Raw genomic sequence first — 10,322 nt, 5'->3', positions numbered from 1 at the left:
AGGAGGAGGAGATGACTCACTGGTCTCTTCTGGCCTTGGTCAATGTGACCATCTCCTCTGCCCCTCCTGTATAACACAGGCCCAGCACTAATCTCACTCTGGGTTGTATTCATAGATGCTAGGACTGGAAGGGACCTCGAGAGGTCATCGAGTCCAGTCCCCTGCCCTCATGGCAGGACCAAATACTGCCTAGACCATCCCTGACAGACATTTATCTAACCTACTCTTAAATATCTCCAGCGATGGAGATTCCACAACCTCCCTAGGCAATTTATTCCAGTGTTTAACCACCCTGACAGTTATTAACAGGAGGGTCGTATGTAGGACACAGGAGAGAATTGTCCCGCTCCACTCGGCGCTGGTGAGGCCCCAACTGAAGTTCTGGGTGCCACATTTTAGGCAAGACGTGGATAAATCGGAGGAGTCTAGAGGAGAGCAGCAAAAGTGAGCAAAAGTTTAGAAAACCTGACCTAGGAAGAAAGATTAAAAAAAACAACAACCAGGGCCTGTTTAGTCTTGAGAACAGAAGATTGAGGGGCGACCTGATAGTCTGCAAATACCTTATGGGCAGTTCTAAAGAGGACGGGAATCAATTGTTCCCCATGTCCCCTGAAGGCAGGACAAGCCGTAATGAGCTGAATCTGCAGCAAGGCAGATTGAGGTGAGATATCAGGAAACACTTTCTAAGTCTCAGGGGAGTGAAGCTCTGAAACAGGCTGCCCAGGGAGGCTGGGGAGCCCCTGTCACTGGATGGTTTTAAGAACAGGCTGGACAAACGCCTCTCAGGCTGGCCTAGGTTCCCCCTGCCTGACTCACAGATGAATGATCTATTGCAAGAGGAGACGTGAACTATCCATTTGATGTGTGACATTTCTTGTTCAGAACCATTTCTGGGTCAGTAATTGGCTCAGCGCAGCCAGCACTCAGGGCCTAGGCTGCTGCGAAGGGGGGATGGGACAGAGCCCAAGTCCAGCTGAGACGTGGGTTCGAGCCCTGTTGTTTCCAGAATCTGATCAGCGCAGTGTGGATGTATTAGCACAGCCATGAGAGCCAGGTCCAGCAAGCACAAACCCAGGCTTCCCATGCAGTGCAGACACACAAGCACTTGGAAACCCCTCGTCTCCAAGCCTGGGTTTCCAATGCCATCCAGACACGCTGCCGGAGACAGGGCTCCAGAGAAGTTCCATGCCCTTGAGGGCGGGTCGCACAGACTGGGCCAGGCTGACTTTCCAGAACCGAGGAACCAAAGAAAGGCCTTTGGCTCTGAAAGGATGAGCAGGAACTCGCTCAGACCCATCACATGGCCAGGACCTTCTAGCCATGGAGTCTTCGCCCTGGCGGAAGGGTGGGAAAGACTCTGGCCCGCTAAGGCCCTGTAAGACTGAGGGTGACTCCTGCTCTGCTCAGTGTGTTTACATCTGTTTAGTGTCTGTGACACTTTTACCACAGGAGAAGCCAGGAGTCCTGAATCTCAGACCCCCCGCTTGACCCACTAGGCCATCTCTGCCTCCAGGAACCAGAGCAGAACCCAGGAACGCCATGGGCCAGGCCCCTGCTCTAATCCCTACCACCCAAAGCCAACCCAGGGCCAAGCAGAGCAGCTAGGAACCGGGGACCAGATGGGCACGGACAGGGCGTTACATGCTGGAGTGTTCAGACATTACTGGCTGTGCTACACTACGTGAGGCCATGTATGTGTGAGTACAGACAGTCGTACGACTTGATGGTGTTATTCTGCATGTGGATTTTCTCTCTCTCTCTCTCTCTCTCTATCTAAAGGCTCAGGTATACAGATAGGGCCTGCCTCGAAGGCCACTGAAGTCGGCTGGTAACGGGGCTTCCAAAGGAGCCTACGGGGACTAGGCAACCCGCTTCTGCCGACGGAGTTTATCTGAAGGCCACTGAAAAGGCTCAGGCTGAAATTTGCACCTGCTGGAGTGAAGGCAAAAGGCCATTTGGTTTCAGTGGGGCCAGGATGTCACCACTGGCATCTAAGTCCCACTGTTCATAGCGGGCCATGAGAATTAGGATCTCTGAGTTCCATCTGCCCCTTGGGGGGAATCTCAGCCAAAGGGCTGCGTTCCTTCCCAGTGCTGGCTCAAGGCAATCAATCCTTCCCCCGAGCCTCCATGCAATGCAGGGCATGGGGCAGCAACGGGACCTGGGGGCTGTGCATTACATTGGCTGAGTTGCCTTCTCACTAGGGACACGACCCAGCACAGAGGCACATGGTGAGAGCAGTTCAAGGTTGGTCGACACTGGTTAACACGAAGAGGGAAAACTGTTTGCTTCTTTGCTATTTTCGTGCAGTTCCTTGATAAACATAACGCTTTCTCCCCGGGCAATTAAAAAGCTGAGGTCTTCCAGTGTTTGCTTGAGCCCCAGGACATCCTGAGAAGAGCCCAACGCTGCCCAAGGTGGGCAGTCAGGTTGGATGGCCAGGTTTTAAGCATTTCTTCCTTCGGTAGAGAATTCAGCAGCTGGTGAATGGGGACAGATTCACAACACACAGCACGTGGCAAGCATCCTCTATCTGCTGCCCACTTCCACCTGTCAGCCTTCCCCACTGAATCCCAGCTGCCAACTGAATAGTGTTCAGCTGGAAAACGTCTGAGCAGCTCTAATAATGCGTGCAAAGCCCTGGGCTACGGTTCCCGTTCCAGACTGTCTATCGCAGAGATATCTGCCATTATGACCAAATGAAGTTGTGTTTGGACACGCAAAGATCCTGTCAGTCTGTCTGTCCAATAGCTGAACTCCGTGCAGATGGGCCTAGGTTTACACTCGATGGCTCATGCAGGGCGAGGTCAGTGCAGCCACCTATGGGGTGGGGCACAGGGGCTGTTAATAGAGGGTCATTTGGAAAAAGCGAATAAATGTGCGACATTGACACCGGCGATCCAGAGGACTCCCCACCACAATCCTGAGAGGTGGCGGCAGCTGTGAGCGGCGTGGGGGTTACTGAACACTGAGTCAGCGTGGGGTGGAGCCGGGGGGCAGCCATGGCGCCTCTTCAGCCAGCAGGAGCCGGATGCATCCAAATTGGTGGCAGCGGTGGGATCTCAGCGGGGGGTTAGCTCCAGGCTGGGCACAGGCCGGCCAGGTGGGTCTACACCCAGTCCCCCCTGCTGGCCCTTGGGGCTTCCCAGTTGGAGGCCCAGGGTAGCTTCGGGGGTGGGAATGGGACTCAGAGCCCAAAGACGGCAGGGCCAACGGTGCACCCCAGCAGAGTGTTGGCAGCTTCCAGGCATTCGCTCAGCCGGGGCCCTGAAACAAGAGGGGGGCGTCAGGGGGGAGACATCAGCCAGGAAAACGGGTGGGGGTACTAATCGAGGAATGGGGTAGCGAGGGCCGGGGGGGGGATGACACCAGCCTGGGAAGGGGGGGGGGGCCTGGGGGGAAAGGCCGGGGAGCTCACGGAGTGTGGGGGACTGGCATGGGGGGCAGGGGAGTAAAGGCACTGGGGGGCTGGGCACGGAGACCCCAGATGGGTGCTGAGATTGGGACAGGGAGACGCTGCGGATAGGGGCTCTCGAGGGCTGGGCTATGGAGCCCTGGGGGGCAGGGCTGGGGCTATGGGCTGTGGGGTTTCCATGGGGCCCAGGGTTCTCCGGTCGAGGCCCTGGGCCTGCCCCCAACCCCCTAGCCCCATCTCACCTGCTCGGCCCCGCACCCAGACCACAGCCTTGGCCTCCAGCAGCTCCCACTCGTTGCGCTGCCCTGCGGCCCCGCCGTGCAGCCAGACCACAGCCAGCACCGTAGCCCAGACGCCGGGGGCCACATCCTGGGGGGGGGGAGGTAAGGAGAGCGAGAGCCTGAGACAGCACCTGCCCTGAGGACCCCTCCTGCCCCCACAAGCGCTGCCTCCTCCCCCTGCCCTGTGGACCCCCCCCATACTTCTGAGCACTGCCCCCATCCCCCTGCCCTGGGAACCCCCAAATCCAGCGCTCCCTCCTCAGATTCAGAGAGTTCCCAGCTCTAGCACCGTGGACCCCCTACCCAGATGCCCAATGCCATGGCCGGGGGTAGGTAGACAGTCTCAGAGGGGGCCCAGCCTGGGCTTCCCCATGTCCCCCCAACCCCCAGTCCTAGAACCTCTTGATCCAATGCTCCAACCCCCTGTTTGGGGGTTCCCAGCCCCTCACTCTGGGCCCATCTCACCCACTGGGCTCCAGGTTCAAGGGTCTTTTGATCCAGTTGCCCTCAGACCCGCCCCCAGCCTGGGTCACCCCCAGTCTCATCTGGGAGCAGAGAACAGGCTCAACTCATGGCACCTGAGCCCCATCTCTCCCCGCCTCTCCTCTGTCCCTGTCCCCTCCCGCACTCACCTCAATGGGCATCCTCCCCCTGGCATCGGTCTCGCTCACCCCCAGTGCGGCAGCCAGCCGGGGGTCCAGGTCCCACGAGCCATCAGCATTCTGAAGAGACACCAGCCTCAGCAAGGGAGACTCCTCCAGTGCCCGCTCTAGGGAGAGATGTGGGGAGATTGGGCTGGGACATCGTTACAGAACAGTGACATGGCCTGTCCAGGCTAAGGGACAGCCTACAACCTTAACTGTGCCCCCCCATGAGCGTCCTTAACCCTGCCCCATCCATGGGCGTCTTTTACCTGCTTCTCAGCACCGTTAACCCCTCCGTGGGCACCCTGAACTATGCCCCTTCCTGCACCCATGGGATGACAATTAACTTTAGTTAGGCACCCAACTTCCTTGGGCCCCTGTGAATGTCCCAGCCCCCGCCATTAATCCCAAAACTCCAGGGTGTTTCTCAAATACAATCTGACCCCGGGACCATCCCACACCACAACCTGTGATACAAACCTATGTCTGGGAAAAAGAAGAACAGGAGTACTTGTGGCACCTTAGAGACTAACAAATTTATTAGAGCATAAGCTTTCGTGGACTACAGGCCACTTCTTCGGATGCATATAGAATGGAACATATACACACATACAGAGAGCATAAACAGGTGGGAGTTGTCTTACCAACTCTGAGAGGTCAAGTAATTAAGAGAAGAAAAAAAAAAAACATATAAATGTTCCATTCTATATGCATCCGAAGAAGTGGGCTGTAGTCCACGAAAGCTTATGCTCTAATAAATTTGTTAGTCTCTAAGGTGCCACAAGTACTCCTGTTCTTCTTTTTGCGGATACAGACTAACACGGCTGCTACTCTGAAACCTATGTCTGGGGAAACACACAAGCATCTAAGTGTGTGGGGAAAATGGGATGTTACAGAGGCTAAACGATATTATAGCTATGCCTGTTCCAGGGTTATGGGGCAGAGTTTTTTGCCTGTGAGTTTCCTTATTTTTTATTTATTTTGTTGCAAGACAATTTGCATCACGACACTTAAAAAAAAACCTGCTGCGGATTCCCCTTCCCCAAGCGTCACACCAGTGTTTTACCCAGGAAGTTCCTTCACTTTCTATGTAGCTGTTAAACATTTGCCCAGCTCCGGGACCGTCAGGGCACGTCTGTCTCTGACCTGATGAAGTGTCATCCTGGTGTTTGCCGCCTGCCCCGAGTCCTGACTGCCAGCCCCTGCCCCCGTCACCTTTCTGGGGCACGGTCTCCGGCGGGGCACCGTGTATGCAGGACTTCCTACCTTCGCGTCGGAGGCTCCCCCGGATGAACTCTGGGAGGCAGCAGAGCCAGAACAGGCACCTCCGAGGGGGGCGCCGCTTTACGCAGTGGTTCACGTGCTCCACAACCACCACATCGCGCAAGGTGAAGGAGCGTTGGTTGTCTTCGTCCAGGCAAGGGAAAACGTACGGCAAATGTCCTGCCATCAAATCAAACTCTAGGGAGCAGATGGTCAGAGAGAGGGACAGACAGATGGACACGCAGACAGACAGAGACAAGCTAAGGGAGGGAAGCGAAATCCTCCCCCACCCGGCACCCAGAGCCAACACGCCGGTAGGACCCCTCCTCCCTGCCCCCCAGCTGGGACCCACACACACACCCAGCCCCATCCTCCCCTCCCCTTAGCTCCCTCAGAGTCAGGATCCCCTCCCAGGCTCTGGGCTGGGACCCCCCAGATCCAGCCCCTCCCCTGCAACTTCCCCCCAGCTGGGACACCTCTTCCAGCCCCAAGGGATGCAGGGGGGGTGCTGCGCCCCATGGATGAGGGCAGGACACTGGGGGACGAGAGGCCCCCGCTAGCCAGGCCTGCTCGTGCCAGCGATGCGCCCACCCCTCTGGTCCCTGCCTCTGTCTGGGTCGGTCTGCCTGTCTCCATCTCCCCGTCTCGGTCCATCTATCTGATTCTCGGTCTCTGCCCCCATCTGTTTGGGTCTCCGGTTCCGGGTCCGTCCATATGCCCACCTGTCCACCCCAGAGGCCCCACTCTCCCAGCTTGGAATGGCCAGGCCCCGCAGGCTGCTCCCCCGTCTCACCTGGCCAGCGCCGGGGAGACTGGGGTCACCCTGGGGGGCAGGGTGGGGCCAGCAGAGCCACATGATAGCTGGGGCAAGGAGAGGGGCAAAGGGACATTAGCCCATATCCATGATGCCTCCCCATGCATCCAGGTGCCCCTCCACCAACTGGGATTCACCCTGCTGGGATCCCTCCTGGAATTCCCCTGCCAGTGGCAGGTTCCACCACCCCCCCACCCAGCCCCAGGTTCCCCCTCCCACCCGAGCCCCCCACCCACATGCTGCCCCCCCGGCCCCAGGTTCCCCTTCCCACCTGAGGGCCCCCTCCAACCCCTCCAGGGTTACCTGTGAGAGGGATGCCCCATCTCACCAGCGGCCCCTGCACCGGCTGCGTCCGCTCTGTGACCACCCCAACATAGGCCGTGAGGGAGCAGACGACCCCCGAGCTCAGGCTGGTCTCCAGCACCCGGCGCTGGTCCCCCTCCGACCCGGTGTCCACGGCCCCCTCCAGCTCCAGCAGCAGCAACTTGGCTGCCAGCCGGTGAATAGGCAGCCTGTGCCGGGGACAGAGAGTCATGGGGTGAGCCCCGGACGCCTGGGTTCCAGCCATGCAGGAAGGGGAGCAGGGGCTAGTGGGATAGTGTATGGGTGGGGGGAGCCAGGACTCCTGGCTTCTAGTGAAAACAACAAGGAGTCTGGTGGCACCTTAAAGACTAACAGATTTATTTGGGCATAAGCTTCTAGTGGTTACAGCAGGGGGGCTGGGAGCCAGGACTTCTGCTTCCCTCTGTGAGCTGAGGCAGGTCCCCTCCCTTTCCTGTCCTGTTGGGGATAGGGATGGGGGGGAGGGGCAGGACCCAGATACCTGGGGGTAATGAGGGCCACAGGAGCGTTGCTGTCACCTGTCTCCATCCTGTGGCTGCAGGGGGAACTGCAGCGTCTCCTTGTAGGTCTGGTCCTGGATGCGGTACTGCAGGGTGACGCCCCCCATGGCAGTGTCTGGGGGCTGCAGGCAGAGAAAGGGGGTCAGAGGTGGAGTGTGAGGGGGGAGAAGATGCCCGGGGACCCCTCCAGACCCAGGTTACAGAACAAAGGGGGTAAATACGCCTGATTAACAGCAGCCAGGGGGCTGCCTAGTCAGCCTAATGGCCATCAGTAGGGTCTGGAGTTAATGATCCTGACTGAGATCAACTCAGTTGGGGTAGCACAGAGACCCCCAGCCCAAAGGCCATCGTTAGGGGTCAGAGTTATCACCCAGGAGGGGGTGGGAGGTTCCCGGCTCAATCACTGACCCCGAGCCCTGGGGGTGTCCGGGGGGGGGGAGTTGCTCTCTCACCTGGGGCTGCCCGTGGAGCTGGGCGTAGATGAGGCACCGCTGCCCAGGGAAGATCACCTCAGGACCCCGGCCCAGCAGCGCCGCCTCCATCCCGGGTGGCAGATCCCAGCTCAGCGAGATCCCAGTCATGGCCGGCTGCAGGGCCCGCTTCAGAGACTGCAGGGCCTGGGGGAGAGACCGGCACTCTGGGACCAGGAGGCTTGGGTCCTATCCCTGGTCTAGGAGAGGAGTAGGGGCTGGTGGGTTAGAGCAGGGTCGGGGAGGATCCCAGACTCCGGGGTTCTCTCCCATCTCTAGGAGGGGAGTGGGGTCTGGAGGGTTAGTGCAGGAGAGGGATGGAGGAGCCCGGACTCCTGGGTTCTCACCTTGGGCTGCATGCGGTCCTGGCCTGTGATGAACTCGGCACTGCCCCCTGCTGCCCAGGCGATGCCTTTGATCAGAGCTGTGGAGGCCCCTTCCCCGATGCCGAAGGAGAAGCACCTGTGGGGGGGCAGAGTCCGGGGGGTGAGAGCAGTTGAAGAGGGGGTAGAGTTGGGGTTCACTTGGGGGTCGCTGGGGGGCAGGGTTAGAAGAGCGCCCTGTTACCTGTGGGCCCCCTGGTGACGCTGCACCTCGGTGATGATGTCCTGGGTGTTCCCCACCTCCCCGTCCGTGAACACGAACAGCTGGAGGAGGAGAGACGCTGTCAGAGCCAGGGACCCCAAATCCCCCGCAGACACCTCCTCCCCCTGGGAATGGGGGCAGCCCCCAGAGAGCCTGCCCCACTGACCCCCTTCCCAGAGACCCCCAGCCCCATGAGACCCCCCGCATAGCCTTCTTCCTCCTGTCCCAGAGCTCTCCCCTGGGGGGGGCTGACAGACGGGGACCCCTGACCTTCTCCCCATCTCTAACTGTGACCCCCAACACCCACCTGTCACCTCTTCCCCAGCCCCCGGAGACACTAACCCACCCAACTGCTGGGGGCACCTTTCTGGGAGCTCCCTCCTGACCCTCCCCCCCACTTGCCTTCCCTGCCCCCTCGCTGCAGGGCGCCCCCCAGAGCTGGGCGCAGCACCCAGAGCTGCCCCCCAGCTCTATACAGAGGTGCCCCCCCAGCTCCTGCCCAACATGCCCCACTTACACCGCAAGGGGCATCAGCCCCCGTCCCACTCCGAGCCCCCGACACTCCCAAAGCCCCCATCACCTGCCCCCAGGGCTCCCAGCCCCTCTCCAAGTCCAGGAAGTTCAGAAACAGCCTCCCGAGGGGAGCAGGGGGCGTGAGCCATGGCAGGGAGGCCAGGCACCGAGGGGCCTGCGATGGTGCATGACCCATGGCAACAGCTGGGGGCAAACACCCCCCGGCTTGGGACAGGGCACTAGGTGGGGGGCGGGGGCTCAGAGTTACTGCAGAGAATCCTTCCCAAGGGCTGGCTAGGGGGTCTCGGCCCCACGCTCGGGGCTCACTGACCTCCACATGTGAGGTGGGGGGTGGGAAAGGGACTTTCCTGCATCAGATGGGCAGAGACGCTGGGGGGTTCGTCACCCTCAGCAGCCAGGGCCCTGGAGTAATTGGGGGGACTCTGTGACCCTACGTCTGTACTTCAGGGCTCAGGGGTTTGGTGACTCAGCCCCAGGGGCTGGGCCTGTCAAGGGGCTGTCACTGGGGGGGGGTGAGGGGCTGGGGCCAGACAAGATGATCAGGATGGTCCCTTCTGGCCTGAAAGTCTCTGAGTTTATTCTCCACCCCAGCCCCATTTCCTTCTGACACCCCCCAACCCTCCTCAGCTCCCCCAGCCGCTTTCTGAACCCCGGGACACCCCACGCCTGCCCCCCTGGTCCCCAGCCCCTCTCCAAGCCCCCAGGATGCCCTGCGGCTGCCCCGATACCTGGCGCGGGTGCCCATCCAGGCAGGGGCTGCGGTAAATGGCTCGTAGCGGCGCCAAGATCTCGGTGCCCCCCATGTTGGCCTGGAGCTGCTGGACGTGCTGCAGGGACTCGGCCATGGTCTGTTGGGTGTATCCCATGCTCTGCCTGCGGGAGGGCGCCGAGGGGTCAGGGGCCGGGACAGCTGGAGCCAGGGACACCCCGTCCCTAGCCTGCCCTGCCCCCAACCCAAAAACATCCTGACCCCAGCCACCCCCACCGCCTGCCAGCCCTGCCCCCAACCCACAGACACCCCGACCCCAGCCTGCCCTGATCCCTAACCCAGCCAGCAACATGCCCCGCCCCGGACTCACGGGTAGAAGGACTCGAACCAAGACCCAAAGCTGTAGATGTTGAAATAACAGCCCAGGGGCAAACTCTTCAACAGCAGGACCAGGGTCTCCTGGGGACAGACAAATGGAAGGAGTCACCGCCCGTGTCCAGCCAGCCTGAGCTGCTCCCCCACTCAGCTCTGTCCCCCCAGGCCCAGCCAGCCTGAGCTGCTCCCCTCCACAGGCCCATCTAGTGTGGCCTCCCGCCTGGCCGTACCTTGGCGCTGTCAATGCACTGGCGGGAGTGGTCTAGTCTGTCCATGGGGCACGCCATGCTGCTGGAGCGGTCCAGCAGGAAGATGAACTCCCCGGCCGAGCTCTGGCCTGGCACCACCTCGGGCAGGCTGGGCAGCAGGGTCACCATCACGGCTGGGTCG

The 10,322-nt window shown here is 60.2% G+C and overlaps 1 protein-coding gene across 2 annotated transcripts; it reads right to left on the bottom strand.

The window, feature by feature from the left end:
- Positions 1–226: 226 nt before the first annotated feature.
- Positions 227–10,315, bottom strand: LOC117886281 (von Willebrand factor A domain-containing protein 5A-like). 2 transcript variants are annotated; one of them, XM_034787962.1, is made up of 12 exons: positions 10,163–10,315; positions 9,928–10,016; positions 9,577–9,721; positions 8,297–8,376; positions 8,077–8,191; positions 7,712–7,876; positions 7,278–7,381; positions 6,721–6,929; positions 5,556–5,801; positions 4,329–4,465; positions 3,658–3,784; positions 227–3,267 (listed from the first exon to the last, which is right to left on the bottom strand). In XM_034787962.1, exons 1-12 carry the CDS (start codon positions 10,307–10,309, stop codon positions 3,188–3,190), a joined length of 1,644 nt encoding a protein of 547 aa, XP_034643853.1. In that variant the 5' UTR covers positions 10,310–10,315; the 3' UTR covers positions 227–3,187. The 2 variants fall into 2 exon arrangements, with proteins under 2 accessions (XP_034643853.1, XP_034643852.1); XM_034787961.1 differs by having other exon boundaries at positions 5,607–5,801; positions 10,163–10,309.
- Positions 10,316–10,322: the final 7 nt, after the last annotated feature.

Source organism: Trachemys scripta, chromosome 12, assembly GCF_013100865.1.
Source record: "Trachemys scripta elegans isolate TJP31775 chromosome 12, CAS_Tse_1.0, whole genome shotgun sequence".
Taxonomy (NCBI): domain Eukaryota; kingdom Metazoa; phylum Chordata; order Testudines; family Emydidae; genus Trachemys; species Trachemys scripta.
The sequence above is the reverse complement of the archived record's forward strand: the minus strand, read 5'-3'. Positions and strand labels throughout refer to the sequence as shown.